At 41.9% G+C, this 25,588-nt stretch overlaps 1 protein-coding gene across 3 annotated transcripts in view; it reads right to left on the bottom strand.

The window, feature by feature from the left end:
* Window positions 1-25,588, bottom strand: part of LOC140202889 (dual specificity mitogen-activated protein kinase kinase 3-like) — a 154,927-nt gene that overhangs the window by 25,145 nt on the left and 104,194 nt on the right. For all 3 annotated transcript variants that reach the window (XM_072268429.1, XM_072268430.1, XM_072268431.1), the window contains exons 4-6: window positions 17,929-18,042; window positions 4,239-4,358; window positions 656-772 (exon numbers count right to left, since the gene is read on the bottom strand). In XM_072268429.1, coding sequence (XP_072124530.1) covers window positions 656-772; window positions 4,239-4,358; window positions 17,929-18,042 — 351 coding nt within the window. The remainder of the gene's footprint in view (window positions 1-655; window positions 773-4,238; window positions 4,359-17,928; window positions 18,043-25,588) is intronic.

Here is a 25,588-nt window from a genome sequence, read left to right as displayed (position 1 = left end):
GAGACAAGCAGGAGGCAAAGGGATAATTATCGTATCAGGTAGAGACAGACTGAGCTCCTTCAGTGGCTTTTTTTTTAATTCAACAGTCCAGCATTTGCAGTCTCATGTCTCCAGTGGAAAGCCAGCCTGTTAATGTGACAGATTTTCATGCAGCAATCCTGTTGAACAAGTTAAGCAGAGGACATTAAACAGGCAGTCACATTGATGGGTTTGGAGACACATGCAGGCCAGTAAAGGCTGGTTGCTCCCTTAAGTCCATTAGTGAACCTATTCTTTTTAACAATCCCGCAGTCTGTGGTCATTATTACCACAGATTATAAAACTAAAATTTTCTCAAGAATTTTAATGAATTCTAGATAATCCAAAATTAAATTCACTGGTGTGATGATGTGATTTGAACTCTAGTTTCTGGATTTAGTCCTGGTATCTGGTAACATAATCGTGGAATCACCATTCTATTCAAAATGTTGTTGTGAAGAATGGACAAGCACAAATATTTAACTATTATAAGAAATATAATTTCTATGAGCTAGCCACTGAGTTATCAACGTATCAGTGAAGTTCATGCTCTGACTCGTATAGGCACATCGAACAACAGTGAGCATTAAGGTACATTTGCCAGTAAATGCAGTATTTATCATAGAACTAAACTTACAGACACAGCTATTTTTCCCAAAATATCCTCGGGGAATGTTTTTCCTTTCTCAATCACTTTTTTATAAAATTTGTCCAGTGACGTGTCCAGTAGCTCCATACATATCCACACATCGCCCTGAAGTTAAACACAGAAAAGAAACAACAGGTTTTAATATCATTTCAAAGCACCTCTGATGCACTGAATAAATCTTATGAGTCCTCGAAGGGTTGACAAGCGCAGAATTAATGAGCTGCAGTGTTAAACAGCAACTTTACAAAATATTAGTTAGACCAAACTTGGACTACTGTGAGGAGTTCTGATCAATCTACTCTAGAAAGGACGTGGTTTTACTGGAAAAGGTGCAGAGGAGATTCACCAGAATGCTGCCTGGATTGGAAAACTTTAGTTATGGGGATGAAATAGATAGACTGGAATTGATTGTCCTGGAGTAAAGGAGGTGGCGAGTGACCTGGTAAAGCATTAAGGATTGGTACATCCCAAAGAAGAAACAGGATTCCAAAGGGAAGATGAAAGAGAAGTCAAAACAACACAAAAACAAAAAAAGTGGGCATAGAACAAAACAAGAAAAAAAAAGGAGCTAGAAGATTGGGAAGATTTTTTAAAAAACCAACAGAAGTCAACTAAACAAAATGAAGAGTGAAAAGATAAAATATGAAGGTAAGCTAGCCAATAATATAAAAGAGGGTACCAGTATTTTTTTTCAATTATATAAAGTGTATAAGAGAGGCAAGAAAATGGCACTGAAGATGTAGTATTAGGAAACAAAAATGGTTGATGAATTGAATAAGTATTGTGTGTCAATCATCATTATGGAAGACACCAGCAGAATGCCAGAAATTTGAGTGTGCTGTGGGAAGACACAAGTGTAGACTCTTAGTAAGAATGTGGTGCTTAGAAAGCTGAAACATCTGAAGGCAGGTAAGGCACCTGGACAATATAGACCACATCTGCGGGTTCTGAAAGAGGTAGCTGAAGGGATTGTGGAGGTATTAGTAGCGATCTTTCAAAAATTGCTAGATTCTGGAATGGCTCTGGAGGACTGGAAAATTGTAAACAACACTCCACTCTTTAAGGAGGGAGAAAGGCAAATTATAAGCCAGTTAGCCTGAATTCAGTAGTTGCTTCATGTTAGAGTCATATTAGGATGAGTTTTCAGAGCACTGGAGGCACATAATAAAATAGGCCAAAGCCAGTATAGTTTCCTTAAGGGGAAATCTTGCCTGACAGATCTCCAGGAATTCTTGGAGGAAATAACATGCAGGATAGACAAAGGACAGCCAGTGGACATTGTTTACATGAGGTTGCTAAACAAGATAGGAGACCATGGTATTACAGGGAAGATACAAGCATGGTCAGAAGATAGGCTGAATGACAGAAGGCCAAGAGTGGGAATAATGGGATCTTTTCTGATTGGCTGCCAGTGGCATTCCACAGAAGTCAGTGTTGGATGCACAATTTTTTATGCTATACATTAATGAAATGGATGTTGGAATTGATGGTTTGTAGCCAAGTTTGCAAATGCTACAAAAATAGGTGGAGGGGCAGGTAGTGTGAGGAAGCAGGGAGGCTGCAGAAGGGCTTGGACAGAATTGGAGAATGGGCAAAGTAGCAGCAGATGGAATACAGTGAAGGGAAGTGTATGCTCATGCACTTCGGTAGAAGAAATAAAGGTGTAGACTATTTTCTAAATGGGGAACAAATTCAGAAAACAGAGGTGCAAAGAAACTTGGGAGTTGTCATGCAAGGTTTCTTTAAAGTTGCAGGTTGAATTGATAATAAAGGCAGCAAATTCAATGTTAGCACTCATTTTGAGAGGACGAGAATATAAAAGCAAGGATGTAATGCTGAAACTTTATAAGGCATTGGTCAGAGCACACTTGGAGTATTGTGAGCAGTTTTGGGCCTCTAAACCAAGAAAGGAAATGCTGGCATTGGAGAAGTTCCAGAGGAAGTTTACAAGAATGATCCTGGGAACGAAGGGATTAATATATGAGGACCGTTTGTTAGCTTTGGGTCTATATTCACCGGAGTTTGGAAGAATGAGGGGAAAATCACATTGAAACCTACCAAATATTGAACAGCTTAGGTAGAGTGGATGTGGGGATAATGTTTCCAATCGTGGGAGAGTCTTGTACCAGAGGGCACAGCCTCAGAATGAAAGGACTTTTCCTTCAGAACAAAGATAAGGAGGAAGTTCTTTAGCCAGAGGATGGTGACTCTATGGATTGGCTATACTTGAAGTGCAAGTTGGTCGCGAGCATCAAACATTACAGGGAGAAGGCAGAAGAGAGCGGTTGAGAGGCAAAATAAATCAGCAATGGTCGATGGCCTGAAAGGTCTAATTCTGCTACAATGTCTTATGGGAAGATTATGAGAGACGTAGGTAGGGTAGGTGGTCAAACTCTTTTTCCCCATAGTAGGGAGTATAATAAACAAGTGCAGGTTTACAGTGAGCAGAAGCAGCTTTAAGAGGATTGAAGAGGCAAGTTTTCATTTAAAAATAATAGAGTATTGATATTGGAAATGCCAGAGCTGGCAGCAAAATCAGACACAATTACTATGTTTAAAATGGATCAGACACGTTAAACAGACAAAAGCATAGAAAGATACAGCCTAATGTAGGCTAATAGAATTAGTGTAAATGACCAAAAAAGGTTACCATGAACGTGGTGACCCAAAGGCTCCCTTTATTACTGTACAACTCTGACACAATAGCTATTCATCAAACGTATTGCAAGTGTTGACCCTACAGACCTGTGTGATATTGCAGTGGTGTCACTGTGGTAAACAACTATTTTTGTTTTAAAACCTAAGTTTTGCTTCTTTGAACGGATTGATTTTTTATCATTTCTGTAAAGGCTGCAACCAAGAGTTTAATTTGAGATCTCGACATTCCACTACACATTTAGCACAAACTCTACACTATCACTAATGTGTTGGCAGCAATCCATAAATTCCATTGCATGACACCATTTCAATCAATACAGAGACAGCTTGCATGCATCTTAACAGTACAACTAGGGCATTTGGAAGAGGCGTTGAAATACAATTGCAACAATAGTATGCTGACACAAGTTCAGTGGGGCGAGCAGGCAGAGATACTGGGTCTGCCTGGACAGTCAGGTTTATCAATATTGTGCTAAAAGGTGGTCTCAGAATAATAGTGAGAAAAATGTCAAAATGCTAAAATTTCAAATTAACATAAATGCACCAAGATCAAATATGAGGCACGTAAATACTGAGACATCAGCTATGAAATAAGATATACATGAAGATTGCCATGTACACACATTACAATTTAAAGATCATTTTGATTCAAATAATTGTCTTCCGTTCCAAACTCATCACAAGTTTACTTTGAGCAGTTTTCCCTGACAGAGTTGTATGACATAGAAACAGGCCCTTCTGCTGACTGCATCTATGTCAACATTTTGGCAATCTACATTAATCCCATTTGGCAGCATTCTTAGAAGTTGGAGAATGTTGATGCTTTCTTTGGCCACTATGGAATTCACAATTTTAATTCTCAAAATGAATAACTAGATATTTCCTCTCTCTTTAAATATATATTGTTCACTACCTCACGAAACAGTGCTCCATAAAATGTGACTGTATAAAAACAATCCACAGTTCTCATTGAAATATCAAGGTCCATTAGCAATCGCTTTTGTTCCTGGCTGTTCACAGTTGCTCGAATTCTCTGAAAAACAAAAATAAACACACATTGCATGAGGAATTCTACCATATTTTTTGCTGACAGTTTCAGTTCCCAATGTGCTGCACATGAGAGTCTTGGTTGCACCCTATTTCATCTCAACCAAGTTAACAATGACAGCACAACTGTAGGCTGCAGGTATTGTATCAAATTCTGCTTCTGAATGCCCTCCGGTGACCCTCAGCTGGAACCGCAATACACCAACATTGCAGAGGAAGGATTTTCATTTAAACAGCACCTTTTAGGACACACAGACCTTGCAGAGTACTTTACAGGTGATAAATATTTTTGAAGAGTAGTCAGTTATGTAAATTATGAAATATAGCAGTGAGTTTTATGAATGGTGAGGTCTCACAAACACTTATAATGATAAGATAATCTATTTTAGTGATGCTGATTGAACACAACATATATTGGCTGCAAAACCAGAGAACTACTGCTGCTCTCTTGCCAACTAGTGGTATGGGTTCCTTTATATCTCTCCGGAAAATGGATGGGAAAAGGGGACAGAACAAGTTCACAGGTTCACAGCAGGAGGCTGGTCAGGAGTGTACTGAAACTGTCCAGACACAACAGGAAGCAGGAAGGTCACAGCAGCAGATAAAATAAACGACACTGTCAGGCAACATTATAGAGGTGGAAATTGGCAGGCTTAGTAACTGAGTGGATAGGTTGCCAGAAGTGCAGTTTTCTGCAATGGAAATTGTAAGTTTTGAGTATTTCTCTATAGTGCAGTGAAAAACATCAAACCTCAAGTCTGCTCAACACCCAACTCCCAAGACCCACCAGCACTGAAGGTCCAGTTTCTCAGATCACACAGTCCTTTTATGCTTGTTAAAGAAGCTTCTTGAAACAGAGTCCAGAAATAAAGCAGCAAAGGTTCAACTTACTGCCAACTTGCAACAAGACCAAGGTCAGTCGGCTTACCACATTCAAAACTCACTGTTGGGGAGGATACTCCATTTTCTGTTTGGAGACCAAAATGGTGAGATTATCCCCTGAAATGCTGATAACAGAAACCATAAATCAGGATTAACCCACCCTCCCCTCCCGGGGCTATTAGCAAAGATTTAGAGGCACAGGAAGTCATTATTCTTTCCATATTTGGATTAGGACCATATTTATTGGCAAATACTGAATACAAGAAAAAAAATTTAAAGACCAAGTGAAATCGACCCAGAGAAATTTGGAAAAAAGTTCTGAGTGTTTTATATATCTACTCGGAACAAAGCAGAATTCTTAGTCAAAGAGTGTTTTCATCTTTTTCTCACTGGTAAATTTTGGCATCAAAGCAGCCCTTCAATGTTTTATTTATAAACAGTTGTAAAACAGTAATCATAAAGTATGATAGGAAGTTTTGCTAAGTTAATTAAGTGAAACCCCCTTTTTACTGGGCCTCTCTAGAGATGTGGCTTGTTAGCCCTTCACCAACAGCCACTGGACTCGGCAGTGAGAAAACCACCTTTCTCAGACTCCGTACGTCTAGGGTTGATACGGCTTGGGTCCCACCAAACCCAGGAAGTTGGGATGTCTCACCCACCTGAGCCCCAATCTGTGTGAATACTGTGCAATTACTGGCCCCCGCAATTGCCCATCCGCAAGAAATATCAGATTGTACATTGCATACAATTATAAAGAAAGCATATTTACAGCATATTTAGCATATTTACTAACTTTATCCTACAGTTAGTAGGAAAAGAAAGAGAAAAAATAAAAAGGGCCCATTACAATTAACCCAGTTCAAATGTGCACTCAAGTTGGAGTTCATCTTGAAGCTGTCTTTAACTCATGAGTTGGACCCCCAGTCTGCATAAAAGCATACATAACCTTCCAAATGTTGCTCGAAATACACCTAAAACAAACTGGCTCCCCCACGGGAGTTTTTGTTCATCTGCACCAAGCACCTAGTGCAACAGGGACAGCATCCTGAGCCATCTTCCCTCCTGTCTCCTCCCAGCTCCCGCCAAGAAGACCTCGACCCACAGCAGTGTCCTTCACAAAAACCTTTCAGCCCAGCGTTCTCTAGAACCTTCTCCCAATTCCACCATCCTGATTGGCTAACACAACATTCCTAAGTCGAACAACATAACCTTTCATCTTTAGCTCAAACCCAAACATGCTGAAAGCAGAACAGGCTGTTCTGACAGAACTGCTAAAATGAAATACCTACAGCATAGCAGTGAAAATAGCAGTAGAGGAATTAAGGCTAAAGGCATGGTCGCATAATGGTTAGTGCAATGTTTTACAGTACAGGGGACCCAGGTTCAGTTCCCACCGCTGCCCGTAAGGTGTTTGCACGTTCTCCCTGTGACTGCATGGGTTTCCTCCGGGTGCTCCTGTGTCCTCCTACAGTCCAAAGACAAACTGGTTAGCTGATTAATTGCTCATTGTAAATTGTTCCATGATAAGGCTAGTGTTAATCAGGGGATTGCTGGGCGGTGCAGCTCAAAGGGCTTATTTGGCACTGTATTTCAATAAATAAATATAAATACATAAATCCATGCGTATATGCTGATGCTTCTGTGATAATGATATTTCATTTTCCATTTACCCAAAGAAAACGAGGGCAAAATGTAGAAATTCTATAAGTGTAGTAAGAGCAAAAGGAGCAACTAGGGAAAAAACAGACCACATTAATGATTAGTGAGGTTGGCTATGTGCAGAGGGCTGTTGGGGCAAGTTCTTAAATAAAAGAATGCTCATCTCTATTTCCCATGGAGAAGCTCATAGGAGTTCGAGGTTTCAAGGAGGACAACCATTAATGTCCTGAAATATGCTAATATAACAAAAAAAAAGTTCAGATGCGTTAAAAAAAAGCAAATTCCAAGTCCAACCAACTGTGCCCTAGTACATTTTGGGAAGCAAGGGAAGATATTTTTGGGACACTGGCAGTGATTTTATCTTCTTTAGCCTTGGGTGAAGTAGCAGAAGGTACCTTACATTGTGCCTCAATTTAAAAGGGATGCAAGATCAAACTGGGAACTACAGGCCAGTGAGCCTAACATCAGTGGTCCATAAGTCAGTGGAGAGGATTAAGAGGTAGGATCTATCTGCATAAGGTAAGTACTGATTAGGATAATCAGCATAGCTTTGTGCAAAGGAAATTGTGTTTCACAAATTTAACTTTTTTTTTTGGAAAGAGGTAACCAAAGGGATTGATGAGGGCAGGATGTACGTGGATTTCAATAAGGCTTTTGACAAGGTCCCACATGTTAGGCTGGTCAGGAAGGACAGATCATGAGATTCTGAGTAGTCAGAGGTTGGTAGTGAAAGTTTGTTTTTCAAATTGGAAGCATGTGATTCATGGTGAACTATAGGAACAGTGCTGGTTCCTCTGGTGCTTGTAACATATATCAATCTTTTAGATGAGAATGGAGCTGGAATGATAAGTTTGCAGGCAACACCAACACTGGTGGTGTGTAGTGAATAAGGCTAAAGTTACAAAAAATTTAAATCAATTGGTAAAGTGGACAAAGGAATAGCACATGGAAATCAAGCGTGAAGTGATGTATCTTTGGAAGTTAAACGAGGGCGGACTTGCACAGTAAATGAAAGGGGTCAAAGCGTGTGGGGGTTCAAGTACATGTTCTCTGTAAGTGGCAACACAGTAGGTGAAATAGTGAAAGCGGGGTAGGGCATGCTTGCTTTCGTCAGATGGAATGCTGATTTCCAGAGTTGGGATGCCATGTTATAGATATACTGGACATCGACATGACCACAGTTGGAATAGTGTAGTCAGTTCTAGTCACCATACTACAGGAACGATGTGATTAAGCTAGAGAGGGTGCAGAAAAGATTAGCAAAGATGCTGCTGGAACTGGAGGGTTTGAGTAATGAGGAAATACCAAAATAGCTGGGACTGTTTTCTCTGAAACAAAGGAGGTTGAGTGGCAACCTTAGAGGACTTAAAATTATGAAGGGCATAAAGTGAATCACTACAGTCCTTTTCCCATGGTAGAGAAGTCTAAAACCAGTGGGAATATGTTAAAATAGAGGGAAAGATTTAAAGGGAACCAGATGGGCCTTTTTTTTTTAAATAAGAGGATATGTGAATAGAGCAGCAAGAGGAAATGGTAAAAACAGGTACAATTACAATGTTTAAAAGATATCTGGTCAGGTTCACGGATAGGAAAGGTTTAGAGAGCAATAAGCCACCTTCAGGCAAACGTGAGTAGCACCAGAAGAAAACTTGGATGGTCACTATGAATGAGATGGCCTGAAGAGCCTGTTTCCATTCTGCATAACTCTATGACTCAGAGGAATTGCAATTACCTTCTTGTGAAGGTAGCAGTTTTAAAAGACCATCAGACACAGGAGCGGAATTGGGTCATTTGGTTCATCGAGTCTGTTCTGCCATTTCATGAAGGTTGATCCATTTTCCCTCTCAGCCCCAATCTTCTGCCTTCTTCCCGTATCCCTCTATCAACCTCTGCCTTAAATATACATAAAGACTTGGCCTCCAGAGCTGCCAGTGGCAACGAATTCCACAGATTCACCACACTCTGGCTAAAGAAATTTCCCCTCATCTCTGTTCTAGAAGGATATTCCTCTATTCTGAGGCTGTGTCCTCCCGTCTTATAGACTCCTCCATTGTAGAAAACATCCTCTCCACATCTACTCTATCAAGGCCTTTCACCATTCAATACATTCCAATTAGGTTTCCTCTCATTCTTCCAAATTCTAGTGAATACAGGCCCAGAGCCATCAAATGTTCTTCATATGACAAGCCATTCAATCCGGAAATCATCTGTGAACCTCCCTTGAACCCTCTCCAGTTTCAGCACATCCTTTTGAAGATAAGGGGCCCAAAACAGCTCACAATACTCCAAATGAGGCCTCACCAGTGCTTTACAAAGTCTCAACATTACTTCCTTGCTTTAATATTCTAGTCCTCTTAAAATGAATGCCAACATCGCATTTGCCTTCCTCACCACAGACTCAACCTGCAAACCAACATTTAGGGAATCCTGCACAAGTACTCCCAGGTCCCTTTGTACCTCAGATTTTTGTGTTTTTTCTCCATTAGAAAATAGTCAACCTTTCATTTCTCCTACCAAGGTGCATGACCTTACACCTCCCAACACTATATTCTATCTGCCACTTCTTTGCCCATTCTCCCGCTCTGTCTCAGTCCTTCTGCAGGCCTCTCTACTTCCTCAAAGCTACCTGCCCCTCAACCTATCTTTGTATCATCTGCAACTTTGCAACAAAGCCATCAATTCCATTGACATATAATGTAAAAAGAATCAGTCCCAACACAGATCCTTGTGGAATACCACTGGTCAGTAGCAGCCAACAAGAAAAAGCTCCCTTTATTGCCAATTTTTGCAACTGCTTTACCCATACTAGAATCTTTCCTGTAGTACCATGGGCTCGTAGCTTGTCAAAGAACTTCTGAAAATCCAAGTACACATCAACCGATTCTCCTTTGTCTATTGCACTTGTTATTTCTTCAAAGAATTCCAGAAGATTTATCAGGCAAGATTTTCCCTTGAGGAAACCATGCTGACTACAGCCTGCTTTATCATGTGCCTCCAAGTACGCCAAGTGATGATGACGACGACAACGACGACTCAGGCCTGAGAGGCCAGCGTCGGGCATTTTCATGCCTTACATTGTACCTGTTTTTAGGAAGGCTGTGTGGGGCGCCACTCCTCGCACAGACGTTTCACAGTATTTTTCTTTATTTTTATGAGGTCGAGTTGCGAGCTCAACCCGACATGGATGGAAAGCGTACTCGGGAGTGGCCCAACTGGATTCAAACCCAGGAACCTCCGTTCCGGAGTCCGGCGCAGATGTCACTGCGCCACCAGCTGATCCCAAAGCCACATCCTTAACAATCGACTCCAATACCTTCACGACCACTGAGGTCAGACTAACTGGCCTATAGTTTCCTTTCTTCTGCCTCTCTCCCTACTTGAAGAGTGGAATGATATTTGCAAATTTCCGGTCTTCCAGAACCTCAACAACCAGTAAGCAGAGAGGTGTCCATTTATTATTTTGGAACATTGTGGCAGATCAAAACACAAAGTCCTGAAGAAGGGTCTTGGCCCGAAATGTTGACTGTTAATTCACTTCCAAGGATGCTGCCTAACCCGCTGAATTGCTCCAGCATTTTGTTTACACTGATCTGGTTTTCCAGCATCTGTAGACTTTCTCATGTTAGGGGTTCTGCAAATGCTGGAAATCCAGGGTAACACACACAAAATGCAGGAGGAACTCGGCAGGTCAGGCAACATTTATGGAAAGGAATAAGCAGTCAATGTTTCAGACCGAGGCCCTTCATCAGGGTTGTAAAGGAAGAGAAGCCAGAATAAAGTGGGGAGAAGGGAAGGAGTACAAGCAAGGTGATATATGAAGCCAAGTGGGTGGAGGAGGGACAGGGAATGAAGAAAGAAGCTAGATGGTGATAGTTGGAAATGGCTTGAGAAGGAAACTAATATTGGAGAAGAGTGGACCATGGCAGAAAGGGAAGGAGGAGGGGCACCAGGGGAGGCAATAGGCAGGTGAGAAGTGAAGAGGTAAGGGTGGGGCAGAGTGGGGAATTGAAAGGAGGGAGGAGATGAAAAATTACATGAAGTTGGAGAAATTGATTTTCACGCCATCAGGTTGGGCACTTCCCAAACAGAATATGAGGTGTTGTTCCTCCAACCAGTGAGTGGCTTCATTGTGGTAGAAGAAGCGGCCATGGACTGACATGCCATAATTTACCAATTTTTCCTATTTTTGGCTTTGGCAGCCCGAAAGTGGGGGGAAAGTCCACAAAGGGCCATAGCAACCTGCAATTCATCAATGGAACTGTATTTACAGTAAAGCAGGAACAAGCAACAGAAGTTAATAGGAAAACAATAGAAGCTACAAATTCAACAGGTTTCGTCAACTTAAATTTCCTGGTGAATATATGACAGATTTATATGTCTGCTTAATATATTTGGAGAACAGTAGAAGATTGGAATTAATTACCACTGCAGTATTATAACACCACCAGATAATTTCTGGGAATTAGAAATCCAACAATTGCAAAGAATCAGTTCATAATCCCACTACCGGGCGAAAATCAGCCTATGCGGAATGGTTGCACTTGCTGCCTGCTTGTTACATACATCTGTTACGGTGCATTCTCCAGATACCTTTTCAGGTAACCGCAGTCTTCAGCCAGGAGCAGATGTCATCAGGTGGTTCCCAACCTTCATAGAGTGTTTCAACCCTTAACCACGACACTCTCTAGTTGGCGGGCTGGCAGTGGTGGCCAAATCACTGCCCATCTGCTCCTAGCTTCCAGCTCCCCTCCTCTCGCCTACTCCAAATCCATTAAGAGGCGCGTTCTGCCTCTTTCCCCATCCTACAAGCTGCTTGTTTTTTGCTCCTTTCGTCCAGGCCCAGAGCTAACTGCCATGCTGATTTGGCTGGGAAACCTCTGCAGCCGATCTCCACAGGGAACAACCATGCCTGTCATCCCTTGTCTTTACACTCCTGCACTAAGGGCTGGTACTTCAAGGCCTTTCTCTCGTGGGCCTCTTCCCATCCCTCCTCCCACGGCACAGTCAACTCAACCAGAATTATTTTCTTGTCTTTGGTTGACCACAGTACAATGTCTGGGCGTAGGGTTGTGTGCACCACATCCGGGAACTGCAACCTCCTTCCCACATTGATCCTCATCTCCCAGGACCTGGTCGTTAGCAGCAGATTGGGCTTTGGTTGTTTGGTCACGAAAGGCCCGGCTCCCTCTCTGATGAAGGTGATGGCCTTCCTCAAATCTGTGCCAGCCATCCTCTTCTTGCATCTCTCCCGCTCTAGTGTGTCAGCAAGAGCCAGAAGCACCTTATCATGGCGCCACCTATACCGTCCTTGAGATAGAGCTGTTTTGCACCCGGACATGATATGAGCCAGTGTTTCCTTTTGACCACAGAGCTTACAGTTCGGGTCCTCTCTCATCCCCCATGTGTACAGATGTAATGGTGAAGGAAGGGTGTCATACACGGATCGCAAGAGGAAGGAAATATGGAAGGGCTCCAGTCTCCATAACTCTGTCCATGAGATCTTGCGCTTAGGCAGATCCCATTTTGTCCAGGCGTCCTGGGACCCTTGGTCCACTGCATTTGCTGCCAGTTTTTGTGTTAAAGTTCCACATTTTTATAATACAAGTAAATTTCAGAGTTCTCTGCCTTCGCTGTTTTGTAAATTTTAAGTGAGTGAGTGTTTTGATAGATATCCTGTCAGACTAAATACAGTTCCATTGATAAACTAGAGCTTATTATAGTCCTTTGTAGATACCCCCCCCGCCCACTTTTGGACTACCAAGGCCAAAAATAGGAAAAATTGGTAAATTACACACATCAGTCCATGGCCACTTCTACTAACATGGTGAAGTCCATTGAAATTGGACTGCATAATATTGTAGCAATACACATCAAAGTTGCTGGTGAACGCAGCAGGCCAGGCAGCATCTCTAGGAAGAGGTACAGTCGACGTTTCAGGCCAAGACATCGACTGTACCTCTTCCTAGAGATGCTGCCTGGCCTGCTGTGTTCACCAGCAACTTTGATGTGTGTTGCTTGAATTTCCAGCATCTGCAGAATTCCTGTTGTTTGCATAATATTGTATTTTGGATACTATGAAATTCAATTTCAAAGAAGAATAAACAAAATTGAGAAGTTTATGCAAGAATTGCAACATTTTTCCTCCAAGGCAACCCTGAAGTGATCTGCTGCTGCTGTGCTTTTAACTGATCAGTTCTCAAAGACAAGAGTGACTTTCACTCGAGTTCCCTGGGTTCTGAGATGGGATCTACAGAATCCGTCACAAGTAGATAACATTGGGAGTGACACACTCCCTCCATTTTTGCTTGAATTTTGCTATGAAATTCAAGGTTCTCACTATAGCACCCGATACTCCTTTACCACTTTTGATTGGCCTGGCCAGCGATTTCCAAAAGTTGAGAATACACCACACTTTCCTCATACTTCATTTGAATTAGGAGTCTGCCACTTGGCCCATTGACCACAGGCAGGGTCACAGACCATTTCCCCATGTACTTTCCTGTAAGCTCTTCTCTCTATCGACTCCGACACCCAACCACTACAACAGATACTCCTTATAGTGGCTTAAGTTGTTCGCTCATTTATTGGGACATGAGTGAAAACTGAAATAACCGCAGGAAACCCTTGGGATCACAGTATATATGTGCAAACCCCACATTGTTAGGATTGAACCTAAATCTGTGGACTACATAGCTCCACTCTGCCACCTTCCAGAAGGATTTGAGAACATTCTTGAACCGTATGTTCTGACCCCCTAGTAATTGTTCACTTTGGAAGATCAGAATACGTTTTTTTACTTAAAATTTTATTCAGCATTCAAACACGTCCTACCTCCTAAAGCCACCTGGGTATATTAAGAGCTTAGTGCAGCAAATGTCCACCTGGGAGAGGATGTTCATGGTGGTTCACTTATCTTGCCAATGGACCCAAATGAATTTATAGAGATAGTGCTAATGGCACTCATCCAGTGTGCTGATAAAGCAAAGTCTTTGAAATACACAGTGGATAACATTCACTTCTGCCCGATGGTTCATATGCTTGGTGCTGGGTTTACAGCCTCGATCTTCAAACACTTTTCCTTAGATGGCTAAAGGCTACGCAGGTTTGGCCGATAGATGGCTCAATAGTTCAATAGTTCCATTTAAAATCAGAGAATGTATACAGTATACAACCTGAAATTCTTGTCCTTTGCAGACAGCTATGAAAACAGAATAGTGCCCCAAAGAATAAGTGACAGTAAAAACATTCGAGCCCCCGAAGCCCCGGACTCACCCCTCCCACGCACAAGCAGCAGCAATGATCCTCCCCGTCCCCCCAAACTTATTGCAGCAAAAAAGCATCAGCGCCTTCCAACCACCAAGCAAGCAATTGCAAAGCCCCCAAGACCATGATCTGCAGTACAATAAAAACTAATCATTCACCCGACTATTCGACATACCACAGGCTCTCCCTCTCCTTAATAAAGGGACAGAGAGGTGTCACACAATGAGAGGGGAGACTAACAAAACAAAGAAAAACTGTCACTGATTTACGGTGTCTAAGTCTGCCACGTCACCTTATTCCGCCCCCCCACCCCCGAGTTCTCTGACTCAAGAATCGGCAACAAACTCTCCCCCAAAAGAAAGAGTGCAGTTTGCAGAGTACAGAACCCCTGACAGCTGGTCCGCTGCTCCCAATATTCTGTTTTCTCTCATGACGCTTCAGTTTGCTCACATGATACATTGTCTACATTTCCCAGTGTCTTGCCATGTCTACTTCTGTCAGCAGCCAAATTTAGAAGTTTCTCCACAGTTCCTCACACTTGTACAGCTGAGATCTTTTGCAAGGCCGAGAAGGTGCAGCGGTGTCTTCCTGACATTATTGTGCAGTGAAGACCATGTCTGTTATACTTTTTGATGCACAGATTGAACACTTGAATAGTGAGAGCAGTATTTCAGCTTCTGGGAGAAGACAGTTGAGGACCCTTACAATCGCCTTCCCTGTGGCAGTCAGCAGGGAGACTGTTCCATCATTATATCAGTCTAGCCATTCTTAAATGATATCATTAGTGTCTCTGAGGTCCCTGGTATACTCTTTTCTATCAATGACAGAGAGATGAAATTGTGAATTTATGTCAGATGTCCTTCATTACTAGATTTTAGAACTATAGTAAGAATGTTGCTTCAGAGGCAGTGGTGTCTTTTAGTTGGCAAGCGGTCAACAATTCTCAGAAGTCTGGCACAGCGACAAGACTAGACTATACAGAGTGCTGTGGAATGATGTCGTTCATGGGAATACATAGACAAATATGATGGCAGATCCATTATTCTGGAAGAAGAGTGAGTGCAGGTCTGCACAGACTGCCAGACACTCATGCAGCTGCAGACTTCCAGTGTTTGAGAATGGAAGCCTGCCCGAGCAGGTCCCATGACTAGCAGCAGGAATCTGATAAGTTTCATTATCTGGTTCTTCCAACCCTCGTAGTCCTCAATCTCACTTACCCCAAACTTGCTATCCACTCCCAACCAACCCATAATGTTCCCCTTTATGTCTACTGATCCAACACTTGTAACCACAAGTCAAAACCCACTCCACCTACTGGTCAGACGCAGGAGTTGCCTTGTGCTATCAAGTACATCTTTGCCGACTACCATCTATTCATCCATCCACCAATCCTCCCCAACTACCAAGCCTATCAACCATGCCCTGATTACTGAACTTATACTTCTCATGGCCACTGACAGCAACCCTTGCTCTTGCACCTCTACTGACAACCAGGTTGCTCTCTCCAACATTCCCAAACCTTATACTGGACCTGCCGCAAAGTGGAGCGAAGGTCTTGGCTGTGCAAAATGTCTTAAGCAGTTATTGAACATCCTAGCAGTGGCCCATTGGCCACCAACTGTTTAATGAAACACCAACTGATTTCTAAGCAATCATATTTATATTGCAATTAAAAATGCTTCGTATCAAGACCCCAAAGCACAATGTGCCCAATAAATAAAGCTTTTTAAAACAGCAATATGAAAGAAAGGTGATTTAATAATAATTCTGTGCTGAAAAATAGGAGTTACACATGAGTCTAGCACCTTAACTTATTTTTTGCAAGGCCCTACAGCTGCAAAATCTAATGTTGCTATACGTGTGCCCAACAGATGCATGGTCCATGGAAAAGCAAGTGTGAATTGCATGACAGTGCTGTCTAGTCTTATGCACACGGTTGGGTAACCATGGGTGCCTTCTGGGCACTTCCATGCATTAGCAGGTTGCCTACACCTAGGTGTTGGAAGTAAAATTACATACAATATTTTGTGCAGACAAGTGCCTAACTATATTCGATGAGTAGTTTTCCAATGAAGTTCTGAAGTGTACTACACACAAATATCAAGGCTGATGGATTTCAATACTGTGCACTCAACTGGCTCCACTCACAAGATTTAGTCAGGGCTAACTGAAGTGCATTTAATTATTTTAGTTTAATATGTATATTGCTTGTAAAGAGCTTAAGGACAGTTAGTGGGTACTGCATTGACTTCAACCAGTGCCCTGTGCAATTTATTGCTGTAATCTTGGTTTACTGCAAGGGAACTGCAACCACTAGATGGCATCCAGAATTGGACCTTGTACTTTAGTAATTATCTCAAGATTCACAAAAATAAAGAACCACATCATCAAATGTATCTCTATACCAGGAGAGGGTTCACAAATCGTAGAAGGATTAAAAAAAATAATAAACAGAAGAAAAGAACTTAAAATAGGTGTCACAGATAGAAGAGTGGCTGCCTTATAGTTCCAGTTTCATTCCTTTGCTCCGGTGCTGTCCATATGAAGGTTGTGCTTCTCCCTGAGACCCTACAAATTTCTCCCAGATCCTACATCCCAAAAACACGCAGTTTGGAATGCTAATTAGTCACTGTAAATTACCCCTAGTGCAGGTGGGTAGTAGAATTGTTGCAAATATGGCAATAAATTATAGGGTACCATTAACAGGGAATGTGATTGCTCTTTGAGGCGGCAGACACCTGATGGCCCTCTTCTGTTTCATGGACATTAAAATACAAAAAGCCAATTAATCATTTCATGCGAGGTGATCATCATTGCCAAAGCCAGCATTTTTGATAAGGGAAAATATTAAATTTGGAAGACAGATTAACAACATGGAGATACAGTAGCACTTCAATTTGTCAGCTTAGTGGAGAATCAATGAGAATTAAGGATTCATTATATTTAATCTGAATGAGGTTTTGATTATTGCTTCAAATACTAGTTTTCAAAAGGCAAAAGCAAAATCCCAGAAACTGTGAGTCGCTGCTGAGGCCTTCACTGTATTTCAGCAGTTACATAAAGAATGAGAATTCTTGCAGAGAAAGAATACCACAAGAGATTGGAGTGTGGATGATGAAAATTTAACTGCAAGCACTTGTGTATGAATGAGAATAAACTCTTTGGAATCTGTGCAATACAAGAGAAGACAGAGGACGTAAAGGAAAACACGAGTCCAAGAAAGAAAATAAAGTTTAAAAAGAAATACTAATACATTTCAACCCAAGATTAGATTAGATTATGAAGAAGACACTTAGTCCTCTTTTATTGTCATTTAGAAATGCATGCATTAAGAAGTGATACAATATTTCCTCTGGTGTGATATCACAAAACACAGGACAAACCAGGACTGAAAAAACTGACAAAACCAGATAATTATAACATATAGTTACAACAGTGCAACAATACCATAACTTGAAGTAGTCCATGAAGATGAAGATTGGAACAGCAGAGATTATTCAGACCCTTGAGATAGTGAAATAATTCTAACTTTGCTAGATAATGCTGATCTTTACTTCAATTTAGATCCCTCAATTACCTCTTATAACAAAAATGTAATGACTGCTTTGCAGGAGATCCTTATTTGAACACCACTTTTCTGGAGAAAAGTATTTACTGATTTAACTCCTTGCAAAGCTAGCTCCAATTTTTTGATGATTGGCTCTCAATGTTTCATTTGTAGCCTGGAACTTTTTTTTAAAACAAGTAGTTACCTTCACAGCCATTATGGTTCCACTGGGGGTATGTCGCACCTTCTCCACCACTCCATACGCTCCTCGGCCCAACTCACTGATAGGTACCAAATCATCAGCTTCCACCTCAAAGTTCTGTAGATGAAGCACATTGTAAAAATAAATACATTCCAACAGTTGAGTCTCCACACAAAGCAGATTATGAACAACCAAGGAGCAACAATCTCGGTAGAATCTAAGGAGCACCAATCTCTAGTTGTGAAATCAAACATATTAATGTTCTAGCAAAGGTGAAGAATTGAGAAAGGAGCTGGAATGCAATTCAATAGCAGAAGGTAGGTGGGAAGAGGTGGGTTAATGGGGGTAGGCAGCACTAGCAAATCCCATGAAAGCTCTATAGAGTAGTTCATCCCAGTCCATTATCTCAGGAAAATTAAGCATTCCAGACTGACAGCCAATAAAAACTGAAGAACAAAGTATCTCCTTTCCTAAAGAAGAACTTACGGAGTTATTTCTCTGTTGCTTTAATACAAAATACACAGGCAGTTCAGTAAGAATTGTTAATTTGTCAGGTTTCTGGTATTTTTCCCCCATGTAACAACACTGGCACAAACCAGAAACAATCCCTTTTCCTGACATGGGGAGGGCAAGGTGACCCAACACCAGCCTGCTACCTGACAGAATTCCTCCTCCCTTTGAGTTTCATTCTGCATTTTTATGACTCTCTTCTCCCCCACCCCACCACCCAATTGAGCTTTTGCCAAAAGCTTGTGACTATCAGACTGTGAAGAAAACTGTACTGAAGTCAGAGTCTTTTACCTTAAGGTAGTTGTTTTATTTAAAGGAAACATACATTGCCTTACTGAGGTCCCAAGCACTTGTTAATTATAAAGTTAGAAGAATTACAAGAAAACTTCATAATTGTTGAAAAAAGCCAGAAATTGTGGATTGGTATGTGTTGGTATATATATTGGTATATTGTGGATTGCTTAGCTAAAAAAATTATATAACATACTAAAGTTGAAATCAATTAACTTTATACAGAATACCAGAAAGATTGCGTCAAACTTAAGCTGCTTTTTAGGCAGCAACCTGGAAGCAACTCATCAATTAAAATAATGAGATTATTGACATAGCCCTGCTTTGGCTTTACATTTGGCATTGAATATACCAACATATTCCCAAAATTAACAATTATTCCCATAAAACTGAAAACCTTGATGATTAATAAACAGGCAAATTCTAGAACAGGTCAATTCAGGTACTGAAATTCAACCCAATCTTCAATCCACAAACACTGCAAAATAGTGAGCCAAGACTGTCCAACGCTTCTGGATTTTGCTATAAAATTGTCACAGGTCATACCAAGAATTTTCTTCAAGAACTTCAAAAAAGTTTTATTTTTGAAAAACACTGCAAGTACTTTTTCTAAGTTGAGATCCACACATTTTGCTAAGAATATCCTGATGGACAAAACGCCCTTGTAACTTCAAAACATTAAACCAGGGGTTCCCAATCTTTATTATGCCATGGAACCTTACCATTAACAGAGGGGTCCATGGATCCCAGTTTGGGAACCCCTGCATAAAACAAATTCAAAGAAAGAGACAGGAGTCTGAAATGAGAGTCCAACTTTGTGATAGTTTAAGTGATGCACAAGATTACTCAACTATTAAATACACAACAGTTACCATGCTTATATGCAATCCTTAACTTTAAGAATTTCAAGATGTTTCCAGCTACAATTTGAAGACAAGGCATTCTGGCCAATACAGTAAGTTTAGAATGGCATTGAGCATGGGATGCATGAATCAACACCAAGACTGCTGGGGGCCAAGTAATAAATGTCACAGAAGCTGAGTTAAGATCTGTTTGATACAAGGTTGTGGGAATATTGATTTGCCAGAAACATTCTAAGGAAAGGTTTTTAAAACAACCTGGCTTGGGGAGTGAAAGGGAGAGGAAGAGGGCAACTTCTTTATTGACATAATCTGAGCACTAATGCAAACAAAGTTTGGTACTTTTTTTCTGAACTGTGGGTCACAGCATCAACTGAGGCCAGACTGCATTAGGTGCTGGAGTTTTGCATCCCCAGTGGTGGAACACACTGCCTCTTCAACTAGCTCAACTGTGCTGACCTCTGGTACAAGTTGCAAGCTTTGCTGTACAAGTTTTTCAAATATTGTGATCACAGCAAAGACTTTTACAACAGGGATTGTGGGGACTGGGGTTAATGGGGAGAGAGAGCGATAGCTGTGAGTGGAGGAATTTTATGATACTTCAGGCATGCTAGTATAGGCAGAAATGACAAGGCCATCACTGCCTCATACAAGGTCATGAAAAATGAAATCAAAGGCTTGTAAAATGTCACTTCTTCAATTGCAGCATGGCTCACAGCACTAAATTACATAAATTTGGTCAGCAACACAGACATACACAACAAACTAAAGGCACAGCCTGATAAATTTGAAACCTAACATTTTTAAAAGCTTCACTTCTAAACAGGTGGCACCCAATACTGAAATTACATCAAAGACAAATATCATGAACAGTGACTTGAAAACTCAGAGAATATCTTTTATAAAGAATAGTGGAAGGAAACTAATTTGCTTCATTTAAGCACTAAAAGCAGAAGATGCTGGAAATCTGATATTAAAGTAGAAAATACTGGGAGTATTCAGCAAGACAGGTAGCAGTGAAAAGAAACAGTAAATACTTCATCAAATTTCATCAAATCTCTCAAATTAAGGTGTCCTACAATAAATAGTCTTTTGTTACATGCTGCTCAGCTATGTCAGCCTATGTAACAGTCATTACATGTCACAAAGCAAAGAGACCTTTGAGTCTGCAAGTCCACGTCAATCATCAGCTTCCAATAATCCTTCACTTAATCTGTTTTATTAGAATCATAGAATCAACAATTGCCCAATGTTTCCAATTACCTCCTCAGATTTACCTCTCACCTGCATTTAAAGCCAATTCATAGAAGTCAACTTATATACCAACCCACGTCTTTGGCATGTGGGAGGTCATCAGAGCACTCCAAAGAAATTCACAGTTATAGAGAGAATATGCAAATTCCACTTGAACAGCCCAGAGGTCAAGACTGAACCTAGGTCACTGCTGCTCAGAGGAAGCAGTTCTACCTGCTGCACTGCACCAGTGCCATTTGCAGTTGGGGAAAGTGGAATATTACCTATAAATCAAACAGCATTGTGATAGATATTCCAACAAAATTAATCTGAAAAATCAATTTCAAATCAGGCACATTGCACGTACATCCATTTCTGGATCCAATCATGAACTACAAAATTTCACCATGGCTGCCTAATGCAAGCCCCCTGATGATTTTTCTGTCAGGATAACATGTGATAATGTCACTTGGAACGCAGCAGGCCAGGCAGCATCAATAGGAAGTACAGTCGACATTTCATAGAAACATAGAAAATAGGTGCAGTAGGCCATTCCGCCCTTTGAGCCTGCACTGCCATTCAGTACGATCACGGCTGATCATCCAACTCAGAACCCTGTACCAGCCTTCTCTCCATACCCCCTGATCCCTTTAGCCACAAGGGTCATATCTAACTCCCTCTTAAATATAGCCAATGAACTGGCCTCAACTGTTTCCTGTGGCAGAGAATTCCACAGCTTCACCACTCTCTGTGTGAAGAAATTTTTCTTCATCTCGGTCCTAAAAAGCTTCCCCTTTATCCTCAAACTGTGTCCCCTTGTTCTGGACTTCCCCAACATCGGGAACAATCTTCCTGCATCTAGCCTGTCCAATCCCTTTAGAATTTTATACGTTTCAATTAGATCCCCCCTCAATCTTCTAAATTCCAGTGAGTATAAGCCTAGTCAATCCAGTCTTTCATCATATGGAAGTCCTGCCATCCCAGAAATCAATCTGGTGAACCTTCTTTGTACTCCCTCTATGGCAAGAATGTCTTTCTTCAGATTAGGGGACCAAAACTGCACACAATACTCCAGGTGTGGTCTCACCAAGGCCTTATACAACTGCAGTAGTACCTCCCTGCTCCTGTACTCGAATCTTCTTGCTATGAATGCCAGCATACCATTCGCCTTTTTCACCGCCTGCTGTACCTGCATGTTTCTGATCGAGACCCTTCGTCAAGACCCGAAATGTTGACTGTACTTCTCCCTAGTGATGCTGCCTGGCCTGCTGTGTTCCACTAGCATTTTGTGTGTGTTGCTTGAATTTCCAGCATCTGCAGATTTTCTCATGTTTATGCTGATAACGTCATTTCCCATGTTTGATGCACTGCAGGTAATTTGCTCCCCTCCTTACCCAAGAGTGGCCTACTGAGTACTTAGAGGACTGCAAGCTAAGCAAAATAGTTACCATTACCCTCATATCCCACCCATCTAGCACCAAAACCAGCACTATACTCCCAACCTACAAATCTCCAGCCCTTTGTCAAGTTGTCCTCTGTCTCAGTGATCCTACCAAAGTACACTAATCTCACTAATACCCTCAAAAACCAAGCAGATTTCCACCACAAACTCCCAGCTCACCACACAAGCGCTGGGCCAGTCCCCTTCAAATGCGCCAGACACAATTGATATCAGTGATTGGTTAAAACTGCCTATGCTTAAAAGAATTAGAATGGCTTAATTTATTGTATTAGAATAGCCATACAGATCTGAGTTTAATTCCTAGTCAATCAAGTTGACACGTGGCCAAGTGGTTAAGGCGTTCGTCTAGTGATTTGAAGGTTGCTAGTTTGAGCTTTGGCTGAGGCAGCGTCTGTGTCCTTGAGCAAGGCACTTAATCACACATTGCTCTGCGACAACACCGGTGCCAAGCTGTACGGGTCCTAATGCCCTTCCCTTGGACAACATTGGTGGTGTGGAGAGGAGAGACTTGCAGCATGGGCAACTGCTGGTCTTCCATACAACCTTGCCCAGGCCTGTTCCCTGGAAACTTTTCAAGGTGCAAATCCATGGTCTCATGAGACTAACGGATGCCTAATAATAAAGTTGACATGAAGATGCTGACTCAGGATGACATGCTATAAAGGGAGACTGGATATGTTGGCACTGCTTACCCTGGAGCAGAAAAGGCCAAGGGGTGACCTAATAAGAGTTTGTAAAATCACAAGAAACATGGATATGGTGGATTGTCACAGTTCTCCCTCCATCTGAGGGTCCAGTGAGATGGAGGAACTGAGCGAAATACATGTTAGTAGGGAAGTGGTGTTGGGTAAATTGAAGGGATTAAAGGCAGATAAATCCCCAGGGCCAGATGGTCTGCATCCCAGAGTGCTTAAGGAAGTAGCCCAAGAAATACTGGATGCATTAGTGATAATTTTTCAAAACTCATTAGATTCTGGACTAGTTCCTGAGGATTGGAGGGTGGCTAATGTAACCCCACTTTTTAAAAAAGGAGGGAGAGAGAAACCGGGGAATTATAGACCGGTTAGCCTCACGTCGGTGGTGGGGAAGCTGCTGGAGTCAGTTATCAAAGATGTGATAACAGCACATTTGGAAAGTGGTGAAATCATCGGACAAAGTCAGCATGGATTTGTGAAAGGAAAATCATGTCTGACGAATCTCAGAATTTTTTGAGGATGTAACTAGTAGAGTGGATAGGGGAGAACCAGTGGATGTGGTATATTTGGATTTTCAAAAGGCTTTTGACAAGGTCCCACACAGGAGATTAGTGTGCAAACTTAAAGCACACGGTATTGGGGGTAAGGTATTGATGTGGATAGAGAATTGGTTAGCAGACAGGAAGCAAAGAGTGGGAATAAACGGAACCTTTTCAGAATGGCAGGCAGTGACTAGTGGGGTACCGCAAGGCTCAGTGCTGGGACCCCAGTTGTTTACAATATATATTAATGACTTGGATGAGGGAATTAAATGCAGCATCTCCAAGTTTGCGGATGACACGAAGCTGGGCGGCAGTGTTAGCTGTGAGGAGGATGCTAAGAGGATGCAGGGTGACTTGGATAGGTTGGGTGAGTGGGCAAATTCATAGCAGATGCAATTTAATGTGGATAAATGTGAAGTTATCCACTTTGGTGGCAAAAATAGGAAAACAGATTATTATCTGAATGGTGGCCGATTAGGAAAAGGGGAGGTGCAACAAGACCTGGGTGTCATTATACATCAGTCATTGAAAGTGGGCATGCAGGTACAGCAGGCGGTGAAAAAGGCAAATGGTATACTGGCATTTATAGCGAGAGGATTCGAGTACAAGAGTAGGGAGGTACTACTGCAGTTGTACAAGACCTTGGTGAGACCACACCTGGAGTATTGTGTACAGTTTTGGTCCCCTAATCTGAGGAAAGACATCCTTGCCATAGAGGGAGTACAAAGAAGGTTCACCAGATTGATTCCTGGGATGGCAGGACTTTCATATGAAGAAAGACTGGATGAACTGGGCTTGTACTCATTGGAATTTAGAAGATTGAGGGGGGATCTGATTGAAACGTATAAAATCCTAAAGGGATTGGACAGGCTAGATGCAGGAAGATTGTTCCCCATGTTGGAGATGTCCAGAACGAGGGGTCACAGTTTGAGGATAAAGGGGAAGCCTTTTAGGACCGAGATTAGGAAAAACTTCTTCACACAGAGAGTGGTGAATCTGTGGAATTCTCTGCCACAGGAAACAGTTGAGGCCAGTTCATTGGCTATATTTAAGAGGGAGTTAGATATGGCCCTTGTGGTTACGGGGATCAGGGGGTATGGAGGGAAGGCTGGTGCAGGGTTCTGAGTTGGATGATCAGCCATGATCATAATAAATGGCGGTGCAGGCTCGAAGGGTCAAATGGCCTACTCCTGCACTTATTTTCTATGTTTCTATCTCCCTGACCCTCTCAATCAAGAGGAGGGGTGTCTAAAATTAGAGGGCACAGATTCAGGGAGAAAGATTTAAAAGGAATCTGAGGGATGTATTTTTCCACAGAGAAGTGAACATAGTGAACAAGTTGGCAAAGGAAGTAACAGAGGTGATACAATTGCAATATTTGGACAAGTGCAGAATAGGAGAAATATTCAGTAATAGCAACACACATCAAAGTTGCTGGTGAACACAGCAGGCCAGGCAGCATCTCTAGGAAGAGGTACAGTCAACGATTCAGGCCGAGACCCTTCGTCAGGACTAACTGAAGGAAGAGTTAGTAAGAGATTTGAAAGTGGGAGGGGGAGGGGGAGATCCAAAATGATAGGAGAAGACAAGAGGGGGAGGGATGGAGCCAAGAGCTGGACAGGTGATTGGCAAAGGGGATATGAGAGGATCATGGAACAGGAGGCCCAGGGAGAAAGACTGGGGGGGGGGGGGACCTAGAGGATGGGCAAGGGGTGTAGTCAGAGGGACAGAGGGAGAAAAAGGAGAGTGAGAGAAAGAATGTGTGTGCAAAAATAAATAACGGATGGGGTACGACGGGGAGGTGGGACATTAGCGGAAGTTAGAGAAGTCAATGTTCATGCCATCAGATTGGAGGCTACCCAGACAGAATATAATGTGTTGATCCTCCAACCTGAGTGTGGCTTCATCTTTACAGTAGAGGAGGCCGTGGATAGACATGTCAGAATGGGAATGGGATGTGGAATTAAAATGTGTGGCCACTGGGAGATCCTGCTTTCTCTGGCGGACAGAGTGTAGGTGTTCAGCAAAACGGTCTCCCAGTCTGCGTCGGGCCTCGCCAATGTATAGAAG

Source organism: Mobula birostris, chromosome 9 (assembly GCF_030028105.1).
Source record: "Mobula birostris isolate sMobBir1 chromosome 9, sMobBir1.hap1, whole genome shotgun sequence".
In the NCBI taxonomy this organism is placed as follows: Eukaryota; Metazoa; Chordata; class Chondrichthyes; order Myliobatiformes; family Myliobatidae; genus Mobula; species Mobula birostris.
Note: the sequence above shows the minus strand (reverse complement) of the source record. Positions and strands in the feature narration are given on the sequence as shown.